This window comes from Anabrus simplex, chromosome 7 (genome assembly GCF_040414725.1).
Source record: "Anabrus simplex isolate iqAnaSimp1 chromosome 7, ASM4041472v1, whole genome shotgun sequence".
NCBI classification, from domain to species: domain Eukaryota; kingdom Metazoa; phylum Arthropoda; class Insecta; order Orthoptera; family Tettigoniidae; genus Anabrus; species Anabrus simplex.
Window position 1 is genome coordinate 141,877,779 of NC_090271.1, and position 20,041 is coordinate 141,897,819.

Sequence of the window (20,041 nt, forward strand, 5' to 3'; positions counted from 1 at the left end):
TGAAAAGGTGGACCATTACAACTTAATTACAACATAATCATTTATAATTATTATTGTAATCACAAGTCAATATGGATCGAAACCATGACGTTTATATCCTATGATTAATATCACAGAGTCGAAAGAAAACTAAATGAGAAGACCTGCAATAATACCAATATAAATGGTCCGTTATTGGACATTATAAATTTTCCAGCTAACTCATTCCTGGTTGCCAGCGTTTCGCCCTCGTGTGCTAGGCCGGGCTCATCAGTTGGTACCTAGCACACCTACCAAGACGCTGGCTAGTGCATACCGTGGAGGCCACTGCGTAAGCTAATTGTAGCCACCGGCAGTGCCAATGCACTATGAGACACTTTGTCCCATTATCAAAAATTGATGCCTGCTTGGCCATCAGATGATATAGATGTTGATTCCCATAGGTATTATAAATTTACTCATTCGGAACAAATATTTCAGATTCCCTATGGGAATCAACATCTATATCAAGACCTGCAATGTCGAAAGTTCATGAAACTGATGAACAATAACATTACATTGGCCGTTGTTTTTTGTGGTAGGCTTTGTTTTTTCTGTTGCTACTTTCTCCGATATATGGTATTACAGCTGCGTACGGAGTATAACAGCATGCCTGAATATTGCCGGGAAGTAGGTGGGGAGTTAGATAACATTCTTCTTTAGCACGCTATTCTTCTGGTTCATAACTTTATTGATACTGGTAGTACATAACACAATGGTTCATCATAGTATTCCAGCAATTCGATCCCTACTCGGAGGCGCTGATTGGAATGAGCAGTGTGCACACTTAAAAGGATAATGGCGGTGGTTCACAGCTGTCTGTGGCCTCGTCATTCCAGCTCGGTAACTTTGGACTGTTAGATCGTCAGCGTAGTACTGTTCGTTAAAAGTGAGAAAATGTGCAGTGTTCAATTTGATCGAGTATTTCATATGGTATCATTGCTTTTAATAGCGACATTCCTACTGACTTCATTGTTTTTTCAGTTGGAAAAACCACACAATCAGTCTTTCTGAGGATGTAAGAAGGTAGGTGGAGATTAAGTGTTTTCAATTATAATGAAAACTGCCCAACTCAATTGACTGGCAGTAGGCAAGTGGGCATGCCATCATAATGAAAACTCCCCAACTTGATTGTGACTGACAGTAGGCCAGAGGGCCTGCCATTATAATGAAAATTCCCTCACCCAGTCTTCACGTTAGGAAAGACGTATGGTGATTTTCCTGTTGCGTTTTTGGGGTTACGTTAGAGCTATAAAATTTAATATAATCGTACTTACAATGTGTACCCTACTTAACCTAGAATTCAGCATACAGTGTAGAATTCTGTAGCAAAGCATGGGTGCGTCAGCTAATATATATATATATATATACACTGACTGACAGAGCAAATGCAACACCAAGAAGGAGTGGTCAGAAATTTATGCCAATTGCAGGGTAGACTGACGTCACTGAGGTATGCTCATGATGTGAAATGCGCCGCTGTGCTGCGCACGTAGCGAACGATAAATGGGACACGGCGTTGGCGAATGGCCCACTTCGTACCGTGATTTCTCAGCCGACAGTCATTGTAGAACGTGTTGTCGTGTGCCACAGGACACGTGTATAGCTAAGAATGCCAGGCCGCCGTCAACGGAGGCATTTCCAGCAGACAGACGACTTTACGAGGGGTATGGTGATCGGGCTGAGAAGGGCAGGTTGGTCGCTTCGTCAAATCGCAGCCGATACCCATAGGGATGTGTCCACGGTGCAGCGCCTGTGGCGAAGATGGTTGGCGCAGGGACATGTGGCACGTGCGAGGGGTCCAGGCGCAGCCCGAGTGACGTCAGCACGCGAGGATCGGCGCATCCGCCGCCAAGCGGTGGCAGCCCCGCACGCCACGTCAACCGCCATTCTTCAGCATGTGCAAGACACCCTGGCTGTTCCAATATCGACCAGAACAATTTCCCGTCGATTGGTTAAAGGAGGCCTGCACTCCCGGCGTCCGCTCAGAAGACTACCATTGACTCCACAGCATAGACGTGCACGCCTGGCATGGTGCCGGGCTAGAGCGACTTGGATGAGGGAATGGCGGAACGTCGTGTTCTCCGATGAGTCACGCTTCTGTTCTGTCAGTGATAGTCACCGCAGACGAGTGTGGCGTCGGCGTGGAGAAAGGTCAAATCCGGCAGTAACTGTGGAGCGCCCTACCGCTAGACAACGCGGCATCATGGTTTGGGGCGCTATTGCGCATGATTCCACGTCACCTTAGTGCGTATTCAAGGCACGTTAAATGCCCACCGCTACGTGCAGCATGTGCTGCGGCAGGTGGCACTCCCGTACCTTCAGGGGCTGCCCAATGCTCTGTTTCAGCAGGATAATGCCCGCCCACACACTGCTCGCATCTCCCAACAGGCTCTACGAGGTGTACAGATGCTTCCGTGGCCAGCGTACTCTCCGGATCTCTCACCAATCGAACACGTGTGGGATCTCATTGGACGCCGTTTGCAAACTCTGCCCCAGCCTCGTACGGACGACCAACTGTGGCAAATGGTTGACAGAGAATGGAGAACCATCCCTCAGGACACCATCCGCACTCTTATTGACTCTGTACCTCGACGTGTTTCTGCGTGCATCGCCACTCGCGGTGGTCCTACATCCTACTGAGTCGATGCTGTGCGCATTGTGTAACCTGCATATCGGTTTGAAATAAACATCAATTATTCGTCCGTGCCGTCTCTGTTTTTTCCCCAACTTTCATCCCTTTCGAACCACTCCTCCTTGGTGTTGCATTTGCTCTGTCAGTCAGTGTATATGTATAAAATAACATGTCCTGACTGACTGACTGACTGACTGACTGACTGACTGACTGACTGACTGACTGACTGACTGACTGACTGACTGACTGTTTCATCATCGCTGAGCCAAAACTACTGGGCAAAAGAAATGAAATTTTGGGGATTCATTGATATTGCAATTTAGGTGCTCACTAAGGGAAGATTTTTGGATATTCCATCGCTAAGGAGGGTGAAAAGGGGGGTGAATTTTTAAAATGAGTGTATCTATATCTCAGAAACTTAACAATTTAAAGACGTGAAAATTGGTATTTGGAATCTGCTTTAAAAATAAGGAAACAAATTTTTTGTTTTTTTTGTTTTTGGAAAATCCTCTTAACACGTTCGCTGCCACCATTTTCTAAAACATCTTCCTCAGGAGCTGTTTTGGGAGTACCAGTCAATCCTAATAAATGTCACTAAATTTTATCAAAAACATGATCAAGTTAAAAAAGTAAATATTAAGCATTTAAAACAATATTTATTTCTTGACGCTTTAAAGTGTCAGTGACACTTCAGGCCGTGTTTCGGTTGAGAATGCCATCTGACGCTTTAAAGTATCAAACAATACTTTTCTTTTGTACTAATTATTTGTCTAACAGTGCACAACATGATGGATCAGCGAGCAAATTATTTTAAATAAACATCCGTTTGTCCCAAATTGAGACAAAATCCAGTTTGTTGATTGAGCATTTTCACGAACACTGTCCTCTTCATTCATCGCACTGTAGTCACTTTCACTTTCACTATCAGAATTTCTCAACTCATCATCTTCACTGCCTGACAATATATCAGATTCGCTGTCGGAAACCTGTAACATTTTAATCAAATCTTCGTTAGTATAAAATTGTCTCTCATACTTCGTCGTCTTAGGACGAGACGGACCGAGCTCTGACCTGTTCTTCTCCATATCGAAGCAATACTGATTATCATGTAATTGCTCAACAATGGTACCGCGTGTGGCAAGTTGTAATAAAGTTAACCTTCCTGCAGTGCTGGCATAACCACAAGCATCAATCGCCAACCTGGCGCGTTTCTGTGTAGCTTTAGAAACATAGGGCTCTGGACGCTTCAAAGCATCAGTGGCAGTGAACATGTTAAGGGGGGTGAAAAACGTGAAAAGTGGGTTGAAAACCTTTTGTGAAGGAACTAATATCTCAAAAACTGAAGATGTCACGTACATGATATTTGGTATTTGGAATCTCCTTTAAAAATAAACACATATTTTTTTGTTTTTGAAAATCTACTGTGGGGGCGAGTGAACAGGAGTGAAAAAACGTGTGAATTTTTAAAATGAGTTGATCTGCAGTATATCTCAAAAACTCAACATGTTATACAGACGTGAAAATTGGTATTTGGAACCTTCTGTAAAAGTAAAGGAACACGTATAATTCGTTTTATGAAAATCCACTAAGGGGAGTGTTAAAGGGGTGAATTTTTAAAATGAGCATATCTACAGTATATCTCAAAAACTTAAAATGTTACAACATGAAAATTTGTATTTTTAATCTCTTTTAAATAAAGCAACACGTAATTTTTTGTTTCCGGAAAAGCGTCTATGAGGGTGGTTAAAAAGGACTGAAATTGGTGTGAATTATTGGTATCTCTTGGTATCTCAAAAGTGGAAGATGTTACAGACGTGAAAATTGGTATGTGAAATCTCCTTTAAAATTTAAGAAATGTATTTTTTTTGTTTTCAGAAAATTCACTTAAGGGGGTTTGTAAAAAGGACTGAAAAAGTGGTTGAATTCTTTTTATGAGGTTGCTTACTGTATAATCCTGAATACCACACCACTTTTTCCCCCAAAATATTGGTTCTAAATCTTGAGTGCGGGTCGTATTCAAGCCATTCATTCTTGTAAATATTTACAACGTTTACATGGAGTATTGAAATAGATTTGAATATGGTTAACATGCTCAATATACCACATGTAAATGGGCATTCAGGTCTTATTGTGTTAGAGTTGCATTCTAGAAAACAAGATCGATTTTTCTCTATGCGGTTACGGTGGCATGTAAATGTGAAATGTAAGGTAATGGAATATGGTAAATCAAAGAATATGGGTAAATATGTGGAAAATATGAAAGCCGTTACTGCGTCATTTGTTTCACAAGTGTTGCTGGGATGCTGGGTGCACAAATAGCCGATCTCGCAGGATATTGTACTTTGCGAGAGTCAAGACTGTTGGTTACGGAAGTCTACCTCGTTCACATTCGAGTTCCGTATCTGTAATACCAATATAAATGGTCCGTTATTGGACATTATAAATTTTCCAGCTAACTCATTCTTGGTTGCCAGCGTTTCGCCCTCGTGTGCTAGGGTGGGCTCATCAGTTGGTACCTAGCACACCTACCAATACGCTGGCTAGTGCATCCCGTGGAGGCCACTGCGTAGGCTAACTGGAGCCACCGGCAGTGCCAATGCACTAAGAGACTTTGTCTCATTATCAAAAATTGATGCCTGCTTGGCCATCAGATGATATAGAATGAGTTAGCTGGAAAATTTATAATGTCCAATAACGGACCATTTATATTGGTATTATAAATTTACTCATTCAGGACAAATATTTCAGATTCCCTATGGGAATCAACATCTATATCTTCCGTATCTGTCCCGTGAAAGTGCTGTCTCAATAGTAAGTGATGGATTCAAAACGGCGTCTGCGGTCATTTACTGTCTATGAGAAACTTAAAGTTGTAAGCGAAGCTGATATATACGGAAATCGTGCCGTTGGCAGAAAGTACGATATTGATGAATCGTGTATTTGTGATTGGTGGAAGAAGAAGGAAAAACTTCTGAAAAGTAACGGCAATCGCAGAGTGTTCCGCCGGGGGGAGTGCAGTGTTTCCGGAAATTGAAGAACGACTCTACAAATTTGTGATAGAAAAATGTGAGTTAGGATATGGTGTTTCTAGTGAAATGTGTCAATTGAAAGCACTAGAGATCTCAAAAGAAGTCAAAACACAGGGTTTTACTGCAAGCCGCGGATGGATCCAAAACTTTTATCGGAGAATGAGATTGTGCTTTTGGAGACGTACGTTTATTTCACAACGTCTCCCTGGGGCGTATGAAGAAAAATTAATGGCCTTTTAGCGTCACATTATTCATTTGAGGAAGCAAAATTGTTATTTGCTGTCGCAAATTGGGAATGCTCACCAGACACTTGTCTAATTTGAAATGCCGTTGGAAAATACAGTGGATACAAAGGGTTCTAAAAGTTTACCCTTCAAAACAGGTGGTAACGAAAATTAGCGATGCACGGTAATGTTGTGCGTATTAGCGGATGGAACCAAACTCCTGCATATGTGGTTTTGAACAGGAAAACACTTCCGAAAGGAAACTTGCCGTCCGGTGTTATTGTTAGAACACATAAGTCCAGCTGGATGGACAGTGTGTTAGTTAAGGACTGGGTGCAGTGCGTTTGGCAACGTCGCCTGGGAGCTTTGTTACAAAAACGAAACATGCTTGTGTTGGACAGTTAGCGAGGACATACAACTGACGCTGTGAAAGATATGATGAAGAAAGGAAAAAGCAGTTTTGCAATAATTTCTGGAGGACTCACTTCTATTCTACAGTCGTTGGATGTGTGCCTGAATCGGCCTTTCAAAACGGCAATGAAACAATTGTACACTGAATGGATGTCTGATGGTGATCACGCGTTGGCACCAACCGGACGAGTGAAATGGCCTGAAGTGAGACTAATATGCAGCTGGATCAAGATCGCATGGGCACGCATTCCCAACGATCTAGTGTCCAAAAGCTTTAAGATGTGTGGAATTTCAAATTCAGTGGACGGTAGTTAGGACGTCTATTTGTGGAAAGATGCCAGCAACGAACGTTCCTATGATGAAACTTCAGATGACGGCGGTGAATTGTGAATGATCTAGGTATTGGACCGGTTTTATTTACGATTTTTGTGATGATTTTATTAATTGTAAGCTGTTTGAATTTATATTTGTGGTATATTTGAAGAAAATTAAATAGGCATGTAAGTTATTTGATTTTTTAATTTTTTCCGTATTTTGCCATCTGAAATTTAGGGTGCGGGTCTTATTCGGTGGCGGGTGGTATTCAGGATTATACGGTATATATCAAAAACTGAAAATGTTACAGACATGAAATTTTGTATTTCATATCTTCTTTAAAAATAAAGAAATATCTCTTTTTTTATTTTCGGAAAATCCACTTCAGGGGGTGGCATGGGTTTTTGAAGAAAGTGTTGAATTTTTTTATGAGGATGCTTATATATCAAATACTGAAGATGTTACAGACGTGAATAATTCGTATTTGAAATCTCCTTTAAACATTAAACATGTATTGTTTTGTTTTTTTGAAAATCCAATTGAGGGTGGGGTAAATTAATTTATAAGTGAGTTGAATTCTTTGTATGAGGATAGGCCAACTTTTTTCTCAAAAACGAAGAATGTTATGGATGTGAAATTTGGGATTTGGAATCTGCTTTCAAAATAAAGAAACGCATATTTTGATTGGGGGGGGGTGGGGGTGGAATCTACTTAAGGGGGAGGTGTAGAAGGAGTTGAATTCTTTTTATAAGGATACAAATAAGAAGGGGAATTTAAAAAATACCCCCTAAGGGGTTTTGACTGGTGGGACGGGCTGAGGAAATATGACAGAAGTATACATTTATATGAAACCGTTTGAATTACAAAGTTAAAATTTCAAATGATATCCTAGGTGATAACTAACAGAAGATTAGAAACAAATTTACCCCCTCAGAAATTTAAATGGGGGTTAAGATCCGAAAACAAATATATTCCTTTCTCCAAAACTGTTTAACTAACGAATACAAAATTCCAAATACCGGTATATGTTTTAAATCCTAGGTGAGAAATAGGAAATATTTTTTAATGTTCTACCCCTGAATGAGGTTAACTCTGTAAACAAAATTATTCATCCCTCCACAATCATTTGACGTACAAAGTTGCAATTTTATTAGAAGGGTTCATGTCCTAGGTGTAAAATATCATATACTTCAAAATATTTCTCCCCAAAGGGGTTTAGATGGCGGTTCACTCTCAAAAACACAATATCCATTCTTCCAAAACTGTTTATTTGCACAAGCTTAAAAATTTTTAATGAAGGGTGGTCTTCTATATTGTAGATGTAAATAAATATTTAAAATCATTCACCCCTTAAAGAATATTAATTCCTCCATTAGTGTTCTATGTACAAAATCAAAATTTCACAGGTTGGTCACTTTTACATCCTAGATGTTAAATAAGATAGGGTTTAAAACATTAAAATTCTTCCGTATGGGGTTCAAATGAGTCTTAGATCAGAAAATAACTATAATCTTTTCCCCAAAACCGTTTGACATACGAACTGAGGGCGTATTTTACAGGCTCAGGTGACAGTGGACTCTCCAAAACGTAAAACTTTGAATAATAACATTCATACATACATACACTATCATTATAGATTGTTATGCCTTTCAGCGTTCAGTCTGCAAGCCTCTGTGAATTTACTAAATGTCGCCACAATCCTCGATTTGCAACTAGTGTTGTGGCCTCATTTAGTTCTATACCTCTTATCTTTAAATCGTTAGAAACCGAGTCTAACCATCGTCGTCTTGGTCTACCTCTACTTCTCTTACCCTCCATAGCAGAGTCCATTATTCTCCTAGGTAACCTATCCTCCTCCATTCGCCTCACATGACCCCACCACCGAAGCCGGTTTATGCGTACAGCTTCATCCATCGAGTTCATTCCTAAATTAGCCTTTATTCCTCATTCCGAGTACCCTCCTGCCATTGTTCCCACCTGTTAGTACCAACAATCATTCTTGCTACTTTCATGTCTGTTACTTCTAACTTATGAATAAGATATCCTGAGTCCACCCAACTTTCGTTCCCGTAAAGCAAAGTTGGTCTGAAAACAGACCGATGTAAAGATAGTTTCGTCTGGGAGCTTACAGAATACTGTTGATCGCAGCTGCGAGCTCACTGCATTAGCTTTACGACACCTTGATTCAATCTCATTTACTATATTACCATCCTGGGAGAACACACAACCTAAATACTTGAAATTATCGACCTGTTCTATCTTTGTATCACCAATCTGACATTCAATTCTGTTGAATTTCTTACCTACTGACATCAATTTAGTCTTCGAGAGGCTAATTTTCGTACCATACTCATTGCACCTATTTTCAAGTTCCAAGATATTAGACTGTTGGCTTTCGTTACAATCTGCCATTAAGACCAAGTCGTCAGCATAGGCCAAACTGCTTACTACATTTCCACCTAACTGAATCCCTCCCTGCCATTTTATACCTTTCAGCATATGATCCATGTAAACTACAAACAGCAAATGTGAAAGATTACAGCCTTGTCTAACCCCTGTAAGTACCCTGAACCAAGAACTTATTCTACTATCAATTCTCACTGAAGCCCAATTGTCAACATAAATGCCTTTGATTGCTTTTAATAATCTGCCTTTAATTCTATAGTCCCCCAGTATGGCGAACATCTTTTCCCTCGGTACCCTGTCATATGCCTTCTCTAGATCTACGAAACATAAACACAACTGCCTATTCCTCTCGTAGCATTTTTCAGTTACCTGGCGCATACTGAAAATCTGATCCTGACAGCCTCTCTGTGGTCTGAAACCACACTGGTTTTCATCCAATTTCCTCTCAACGACTGATCGCACCCTCCATTCCAAGATGCCAGTGAATACTTTGCCTGGTATACTAATCAGTGAGATACCTCGATAGTTGTTGCAATCCTTCCTGTTCCCTTGCTTATAGATAGGTGCAATTACTGCTTTTGCCCAATCTGAAGATACCTTACCAACACTCCATGCTAATTTTACTACTCTATGAAGCCATTTCATCCCTGCCTCCCCACTATACTTCACCATTTCAGGTCTAATTTCATCTATTCCTGCTGCCTTATGACAATGGAGTTTATTTACCATCCTTTCCACTTCCTCAAGCATAATTTCACCAACATCATTTTCCTCCTCCCCATGAGCTTGGCTGTTCACAACACCAGCAGGATGATTTCCTTTTACATTGAGAAGATGTTCAAAATATTCCCTCCACCTCTCCAGTGATTCCCTGGGATCTATTATGAGTTCACCTGAATTACTCAAAACACTGTTCATTTCCTTTTTCCCTCCCTTCCTAAGATTCTTTATTACTGTCCAGAAAGGTTTCCCTGCTGCTTGACCTAGCCTTTCCAGGTTGTGACCAAAATCTTCCCATGACTTCTTTTTGGATTCAACAACTATTTGTTTCGCTCTGTTTGTTTCATCTACATACAAATCCCTGTCTGCCTCGGCCCTTGTTTGGAGCCATTTATGATAAGCCTTCTTTTTACGTTTACAAGCTGCTCTCACTTCATCATTCCACCAAGATGTTCGCCTTTTCCCATCTTTACACACAGTTGTTCCCAGGCATTCCCTTGCTGTTTCTACTACAGCATCCCTGTATGCCACCCATTCACTTTCTATATCCTGAACCTGCTTACTGTCTACTGTTTGAAACTTCTCACTAATCATATCCATGTACTTCCGTCTAATTTCCTCGTCCTGGAGATTTTCTACCCTTATTCGTTTGCAGACAGATTTCACTTTCTCTACCTTAGGCCTAGAGATACTTAGTTCACTACAGATCAGATAGTGGTCTGTATCATCGAAAAATCCCCGGAAAACTCGTACATTCCTAACAGATTTCCTGAATTCGAAGTCTGTTAAGATATAGTCTATTATGGATCTGGTACCCCTAGCCTCCCATGTGTAGCGGTGAATAGCCTTATGCTTGAAGAATGTATTCGTAACAGCTAAACCCATACTAACACAGAAGTCCAGCAAACGCTTCCCATTCGCATTAGCTTCCATATCTTCCCCACATTTACCAATCACCCTTTTGTATCGTTCAGTTCTATTCCCAACTCTCGCATTGAAATCGCCCATTAGCACTATTCTATCCGTGCTGTTGACCCTGACCACGATGTCACTCAATGCTTCATAAAACTTGTCAACTTCATCCTCATCTGCACCCTCACATGGTGAATACACGGACACAATTCTAGTCCTAATTCCTCCAACTGACAAATCTACCCACATCATTCGCTCATTTACGTGCCTAACAGAAACTATGTTGTGTGCAATGGTATTCCTGATAAAGAGCCCTACCCCAGACTCTGCTCTTCCCTTTCTAACACCTGTCAAGTACACTTTATAATCTCCTATCTCTTCCTCGTTATCTCCCCTTACCCGAATATCACTTACTCCTAGCACATCCAGATGCATCCTCTTTGCTGAATCAGCCAGTTCTACTTTCTTTCTTCCATAAGCGCCATTAATATTGATAGCTCCCCATCGAATTCCATTTCGTTCGCCAAGTTGTTTCCAAGTAGTCCTTTGCCTGTCAAATGGGAGTGGGACTCCGTTACTCCCATAGGTCCGAGGCTCGCTTAAAATGTTTTGAGCTCGATCGATTCATGTAGCAGGATGCTAACCTACTTGCACATAGTCCAAGTGAGGATCTCTCCTGTAACGTGTTATGGACCACCGGTGGATTGTATAGTCCTAGCCGCCTGAGCACAAGGAGGGCCACGACTCAGAATATGTCCGAGATGCCCACTCCCATTCCATAGCAACTGGTACCCCGACTCTCAGGACCACTTACTAGGCCACTCAGCCGTTGCCCATGGGTCACGAACTAGGACGTGACTTCAGTAACCCACAAATATGAACCATTTGAATAATAACCTTTAGTTGAAAATCATAGCAAAGCACGGGTATCTTTCTAGTACTGTATTGTCATTTATTGACTGACCCCAAAATACAGGTTTGCCCTCATGACACAGAATAGCACATAATAAATTTTTCAAAAATCGAAAAGTTCAATAAAGGTTTAAACAGGATCGGAATTTTGTGCTTGGAACGCAAGGCTTGGTGGATCACTTGCTGTATAGCCACAGAGTACTTTACGATTCTGTTTTGTAATTTCCTTTCTAGTGTGCATTTTATCCTCCGTGTTACAAATGTCCTCAGAATGGTATCCCTCGTGCCCAGGAAGAGACCTGTCACAATTTGTTTGGGATTGTATGACAGCAGGAAGAAAAAAGGGACATTTGGATTGTACATCCTCCTCTTTTCTCCAAGTCAATATCTGCTAGCTGAGATACAGAAGACTCGAATCTGATGGTAGGATTAATAATTTCATCTTCGTTCCTCTGCCTGTTTGCAGTAATTAAATTGATTCTTTGATTGCTAACTCTGCCGGCAACACATTGCACTTCTTCACGTAGACCTTGAGAGTCTACTCAGAATTGTCCAACCAAGTGGCTACTATGTTGTTGCATTATCCCACATTATCAAACACAATCAGTCGGTTGTGCTCTGCAGAATATTTCATTGCAGTATCACCTGCACCGGGCCAAAGTAAATTTACTTCATAAATAAAACTGCAACAGAGGTGGCTTCCTATTTGACACAGACTATGTCATTGTCTTAAAGGAGATCTTATGAGGCCCATGACTATAAATTCAGTATTGCTCCCGAGCGAAGCCGAAGTGAGTCGTTAGAACTAATATATTATCGCTTTCATACCTTTATCTACAAGAATTGTTTTCCTCTATTTTTTCCTTATTCAACTTAGTTTATTGCCAGTGTTCTGCCTTTTTGCCATATGTATATTTATTATTTTACTACTTGGAACTTGTAATTACTATTTCTTTTGCTGTTTCAGTGAAACCTGTTGCAACATCTGTCAAGGCTTTGCGTCTTACCCGTGATGATTTTGAGATAATTAAAGTGATAGGTCGAGGTGCCTTTGGTGAAGTATGTGTAGTAAAGATGAAGGGAACGGACAAAGTTTATGCCATGAAGATTTTAAATAAGTGGGAGATGTTGAAGCGCGCAGAAACGGCTTGTTTTCAAGAGGAACGTGATGTTCTTGTGTATGGTGATCGGCGATGGATCACCAATCTTCACTATGCCTTCCAAGATGAATCCAATCTGGTAAATTCTTATTTTCGTTTGTTGCTTATCTGCTGTCATTTTGTTGTGTAACAAATACTTTTTCAATTTTATACTGTTCACTGAATACAGAAACTTAAAATGAATAGAGTAATGTAACATAGCAGTGGGGATAATAACTCAGCCCACTCACCATGGTAGCTGTGTGTATCAAAACCCTGTGCCCTGTTCCTCATTTGGGCTGGGTGGAGACTTCAGATTGTACAAGTGGATTAGAAAATTATCTTTATCATTTGTGTATGTAGAAAAGTGTTGCTTTAACCAGAGTGACTATAGTAAGTCATATTTTAAACATAACATCATTTGTTTGTAAAAGGAGAACTCAGAATGAAAGATTTCTTTGACAGGTATTCAGAGAAAAATGAGGTATATTTATTAAACATTTAAGGTCTTTCAATCTAAGCATTGCCATAATGCCATTTATAATTAATTAGAAGGTTCAAATAATTTATCATCAGTACACATATTAAAATATACAAATAATCCAACCATATTCAAAACATAGACGAACAGACTACTGTATAATCATTTATGTATATTGTGTCAGCATGCATTATACAGTCGTGGAATTGCCATATTTAGGCGTCCAAAATGTAACAACACACCCCTTAAATGCCTTAAGTTGGGCGTCAAAATGTAACAAATGTGGTGATTGAAATTGGGCGTCGAAATATAACATAATGCGCAACCGATATTGCTCACACGATGGCATCCTAGCAAACTCGTCATCATCAATAAATATGTACATCTTAAATATAATCGAATCTGAATTATTATTATTATTAAAATAGGATGTCGTCGGTCAGCTTTAATTACACAGGTAGGGTTGGCATATGACCATGTAAATATTATATCATAGCTTAGCTCCGGCAAAACATAAGATTCATATCTCATACGGGTTAGTTATCACAACAGATAATCACCACTAAATCAGAATAATACCTGAGACAGACAGGTGTTTCTTGCAATAGTAGAGATTTAATCTAATCTAATATGAAAGGATTTCCTATCTACAAATGATATGGGATGGCTGGTTTATTTACATTCTTTGGCATTGTTTGGAGGTGCAACATTACATTATTGAAGGGAACGAGGTTGACTATAATGGCGGTATTGAACTTTAACAATGGCATACCTAAATATGATGATGATGACCGTGAACTACAATTGAATTTACAAAAAATATCCTAACGTTAGTCCATGTGAAAGTTTTAAATAAATCTTTACGTTATTAAATCAAGGAATTATGACAATCTTAATTTGAATATTAAAAGAAAAATCTTTTCAGAAAGACTTGAAATGCCATCAGAAACCGTGGCGTAAATGTCTATACAATTATACAACTTGAAACATAATACAGGGTCTTTATTTATGCTTGGCAAGGACTTTATCGCTCAACCGTGGCCGCCGATGACAGGCCGCTACCGGCGGCTGGCGTGCTCTTATTCCGGCACTTCCTGAAGTTGCTGAGAGCTGAGCTCCGAGATAGTAGGGTGTTCAATGAAGCTATTGCGTACTGTATGTCGTATTGTATAGTGTTTTATTGTGATTGTGTATAGTGCTGTAATGTATGTGAAATATTTGTTACGTGAACATGTATATGTGCACAATACTTATATTAAGTGCAGAAAATTGTGCGCTAGGACAAGACAAAAGTTTCGAGTGAAATTTCTAGGGAGACCCATTCCTATCAATCGGACAATAAAACACCTGGCCAAGAGATTCAAGCATACAGGTTCAGTGAACAATAAAAATAGACGTAAAGGTCGTTATCTCCTTACTGAAGCGTGTTTGGTACGAGGATCATAAGTAAAAATCTGTGGCCCCTCATAGCCCAGATTAACGGCATGTGATTTTTATTTGTGGGGAATGTTAAAAAATGTAGTTTATGGGAACAACACTCACACACTAGATGAACTTAAGGACAATATACACTGACTGACAGAGCAAATGCAACACCAAGAAGGAGTGGTCAGAACTTTATGCCAATTGCAGGGTAGACTGACGTCACTGAGGTATGCTCATGATGTGAAATGCGCCGCTGTGCTGCGCACGTAGCGAACGATAAATGGGACACGGCGTTGGCGAATGGCCCACTTCGTACCATGATTTCTCAGTCGACAGTCATTGTAGAACGTGTTGTCATGTGCCACAGGACACGTGTATAGCTAAGAATGCCAGGCCGCCGTCAACGGAGGCATTTCCAGCAGACAGACGACTTTACGAGGGGTATGGTGATCGGGCTGAGAAGGGCAGGTTGGTCGCTTCGTCAAATCGCAGCCGATACCCATAGGGATGTGTCCACGATGCAGCGCCTGTGGCGAAGATGGTTGGCGCAGGGACATGTGGCACGTGCGAGGGGTCCAGGCGCAGCCCGAGTGACGTCAGCACGCGAGGATCGGCGCATCCGCCGCCAAGCGGTGGCAGCCCCGCACGCCACGTCAAATGCCATTCTTCAGCATGTGCAAGACACCCTGGCTGTTCCAATATCGACCAGAACAATTTCCCGTCGATTGGTTGAAGGAGGCCTGCACTTCCGTCGTCCGCTCAGAAGACTACCATTGACTCCACAGCATAGACGTGCACGCCTGGCATGGTGCCGGGCTAGAGCGACTTGGATGAGGGAATGGCGGAACGTCGTGTTCTCCGATGAGTCACGCTTCTGTTCTGTCAGTGATAGTCACCGCAGACGAGTGTGGCGTCGGCGTGGAGAAAGGTCAAATCCGGCAGTAACTGTGGAGCGCCCTACCGCTAGACAACGCGGCATCATGGTTTGGGGCGCTATTGCGTATGATTCCACGTCACCTTAGTGCGTATTCAAGGCACGTTAAATGCCCACCGCTGCGTGCAGCATGTGCTGCGGCAGGTGGCACTCCCGTACCTTCAGGGCTGCCCAGTGCTCTGTTTCAGCAGGATAATGCCCGCCCACACACTGCTCGCATCTCCCAACAGGCTCTACGAGGTGTACAGATGCTTCCGTGGCCAGCGTACTCTCCGGATCTCTCACCAATCGAACACGTGTGGGATCTCATTGGACGCCGTTTGCAAACTCTGCCCCAGCCTCGTACGGACGACCAACTGTGGCAAATGGTTGACAGAGAATGGAGAACCATCCCTCAGGACACCATCCGCACTCTTATTGACTCTGTACCTCGAAGTGTTTCTGCGTGCATCGCCGCTCGCGGTGGTCCTGCATCCTGCTGAGTCGATGCCGTGCGCATTGTGTAACCTGCATATCGGTTTGAAATAAACATCAATTATTCGTCCGTGCCGTCTCTGTTTTTTCCCCAACTTTCATCCCTTTCGAACCACTCCTTCTTGGTGTTGCATTTGCTCTGTCAGTCAGTGTAAGAGCTGCAATTGCATCCATCAGTGCGGAAGAACTTGGTAGAGTAACTGAAAACTTCATTAGGAAATGCCGATTATGTTTGGCAGCGCATGGGGAACATTTTCAGCATAAACGTAAAAATGGTGAGTAAAATGCATGATAAATGCATGATAATGCATGATAATGATTTTGAGCATAAACTGTAAACATGGTGAATAAAATGAATGATAATGATTTTGAGCACTGTATTCTGCCGTACATACGCACGCGCGGTAGCCAGCAACTGAACCTTCACTGGCGGCCAAGGTCGAGCGAGAAAGTGCTTGCTAACCATAAATAAAGACCCTGTACATACGAGTTGTATGATTTAGAAATATTGCTCCTTCGCCCACGGTTCTAAGAGAAATCCTGACACCTTCAGGTTGTTCAATTAAAACAAAGATAAATTACCAGCAGCAACATACAGACATTCATTAAAATATGAAAGAGATTTTTCCCTTATGTCAAATCACATAATTCAGTGAAATGTAGAATTCATGAAATTGGACGAATTCATTTTGAAGATATGATATGCAAATAACATCTTCTCAAAGTAAGAAAGAATTATGCACTAACATGCGAATAGAAATAACAATAACGTGGCATCGGCTCATTCCTAGAATGGATAAAATATATTCCCAAAATACAACTCAGTTGCATAGCCACACTGAATCAATGATTCTGGATCCCTCCCTCACAAATAGCTGTAAGAAAATTATGCACATGTACAACACTACAATGATGCTGCTGGTCACTGGATCTGGTCATGTTCCCATAGAAATGTACCTAGAAGAAAGAACCAGAGCAGAATTTGACATATGGCTTCTAATACCTATTTTGATTCATATCGAAGATCGCTATATTCTGTCGCCTTCATATTAATTGATTACTCTAAACGACCTACTCATTTTCATATGCGAAGATTCTATATTCAACAAATTCCTTACTATCTCAATACGTAAACTCATAATAAACACATAGCTTCACAATGACACACAGATTCACAATAACATGTAGCTAGCACTGTCTTCGCCGCTCCTTTAATAAAATGACCGTACTATTCAATCATAATTCAGTTGCACTACTCTGAAATAAAATTCCTGCTCTACATAGCAATAAGGTACAAAATTAAGTAATTCCACTGTGAATAACTATCATAATACCCATCATTCAATTCATATATTGCACCATCCATCGGGGAATCTTTTTTTTGCACCATGTCGGGCGACCAATCAAATGCTCCGGCTGTCTCCCCTCCTCCGACTATATCTCGTCTTCGGATTGATTGAATGGATCAATGCATTAAAGAAAATGATGCTAAGTGTCGGTAGTTATATTTGTTTCCACAAATCTGAGAATAAATAACTCGCTATGCGAAGTAAGTTTCGACTAACGCAGATATCTCCATTTCACGTTTCACTATAACCGTCGAAATACTTTCCGAATTGCCACGCGACACCACTCAGGGATAATTAACATGCATCATTAAAGTGTATTTTTAGCGTGAGGTCAACTGGGAAACCCACATTTCTTTTCCTATTATTTACCAGCAATCATTCATTCGTAAATATCAGTGCAAAGTCAAAGTCATCGTCCAAATTCAATCATTCAAGAAATATTTTCGTAAAAGTTCCATGCAAACTTATCTGCTATAATTATACAAATAAATTGCAATAATTCTAACTTAATTGTATAAATCCCAGATTTATTCATGATCATGAATTATTATAAAAAAATATAACACTCATTAACATCAATCGTCTTTCCTTTTCCGAAATGTAAGTAAGAATTGTTCGATTGATCTCAATCAGTCTAGCTGCTAAATAATTACGTTATCCGCATCATAAGAACACTTCATAAGACGTAAATATCAGTCACATTAGATCACAATCTTCTTGGATGTTCATTGAAATTGAAGTATCTCGAAAGTTGAAATGTAAATAAATTCATAAATAAGTAAATTGACATTGGTTAAAATGAAAGTCCCTAAGCTTTAGGAAATAACAGAAAAAATGTGCTTATTTAAAGTCCCTGAGCTCTTGAAAATATATATAAAAAATGCTTATATTCCTTTATAGCAAATTCATAATGGTCAATAATCTTTCTTTGATTATATTCTAAAATTGTAACGTCAGCAGTGTAAGCGAAGTTCCAAATGCTATAGCTCTTATCGGCTATTTTAAATATATTTCGATAAATTAAAAAAAAAAAATCAGTTTCATCGTGTCATTTGATAAATATGATCCTGTTATATCCTAAATTAAATGTAGGTATTGTCTAATAATAAGCTGTAATCATATTTCTATCAGGAAATATATCTATCGTGATTCGCGATCGTATCTATGTCCGATTATCATATCATAGATTTCTTAGGAATATAGTTGGTGACACTATTTTATTTATATATGGCAGAGATTTAAATTAAGAAGACGCTTCTCTCCGTCAAGATATGATTTTGTCAACAAATACCAAGCAACACTCATTACCACGCTTGAAATTCTCCAAGAAGACATCAAGTTTACCCTTAATTATATATTCTTTTGGAGATTTTATTCTGAAGACTGTTTATGGTTACCGATCTACGAATTCTGTGACGCATTTCATTGTATGAATATATAATTAACCCAAGAGTGTCTTATATTGCTATTTAAAATCATGCCGCACACGTCAAATAATATTAAAGGTTAGTATCACATCGTAATTACTACCAATAACTCATCTATCTCTCAATATCCCAATCGTAAACATTATAACATCGCGTCATTATAACCACAAATATATCCCAACGAATATTTATACATGTAATCTCATCAACACGTCGTTCATGTCCTTATTTTCCCATACAAACATCATTGACTTCCTCCTACGCGGCATGTCATCTCAACATTTCATTATCAAAATACACCGTTGCATTTATGGGTTACCGAGCTCAATAGCTGCAGTCGCTTAAGTGCTGCCAGTATCCAGTATTCGGGAGATAGTAGGTTCAGATCCCACTGTCGGCAGCCCTGAAGATGGTTTTCTGTGGTTTCCCCTTTTTCACACTAGGCAAATGCTGGGGCTGTACCAAATTAAGGCCACGGCTGCTTCCTTCCCACTCCTAGCCCTTTCCTGTCCCATCGTCGCCATAAGACCTATCTGTGTCGGTGCGACGTAAAGCAACTAGCATTTATGGGTTAAATTTCAATCACAATACACATAAACATATCATTCCAAAAAAAAAGAAATACATGTACGAACAGAATAAGTTTACATTTACTCGCATGTAGTCGTAGTGTAGCGATAACTAAGTCTTAATAACTTCCAAAACAACTATCTTCTTTCTGCATTACAGCTGGATCATATCATATTAAATACGTCGTTTTTCTTTGATAATCGTCGAAACATCATCTTAAATGTCCCCGTATTTAACTATTAGCATTCCTACGTAATGGCTTTGATTTGCATAATTGAAGATTACCTACTTCCATAGTTATAAATCAATTGTAATAATCTCTTTGCGAAGATACTGCCAGTTGGAATTATATCTCGAAGACATAAATAACAACCTTCACAAAACAATTTCATTGCAAATATATACGCTCTACATCTAACATTTATAATTACTGTAAATAAATAACATATCTTGGAACTTAGCTTTCATCTGCCGCTATTGTTGGACTGGGCTAGACTTTGATGCGGTCATCTACGGTCTGCTGGCTGGTTTCAGGCATCTGCTGCATCATAGATAGGCAGTAGCATCCAGATACGGGCTAGTAGACTCAGCTGAGCGGCTTCCGTCGGTTGACAGTCCCATGTCCGGCTTAGTTATCTATGTTGAGGCCTTTGATTACAT

The 20,041-nt window shown here is 40.2% G+C and overlaps 1 protein-coding gene across 6 annotated transcripts in view; it reads left to right on the plus strand.

Annotated features, from left to right (window-relative positions):
* Window positions 1–20,041, plus strand: part of gek (serine/threonine-protein kinase gek) — a 736,940-nt gene that overhangs the window by 84,142 nt on the left and 632,757 nt on the right. For all 6 annotated transcript variants that reach the window (XM_067151353.2, XM_067151356.2, XM_067151355.2 and 3 more), the window contains one exon: window positions 12,550–12,821. In XM_067151353.2, coding sequence (XP_067007454.2) covers window positions 12,550–12,821 — 272 coding nt within the window. The remainder of the gene's footprint in view (window positions 1–12,549; window positions 12,822–20,041) is intronic.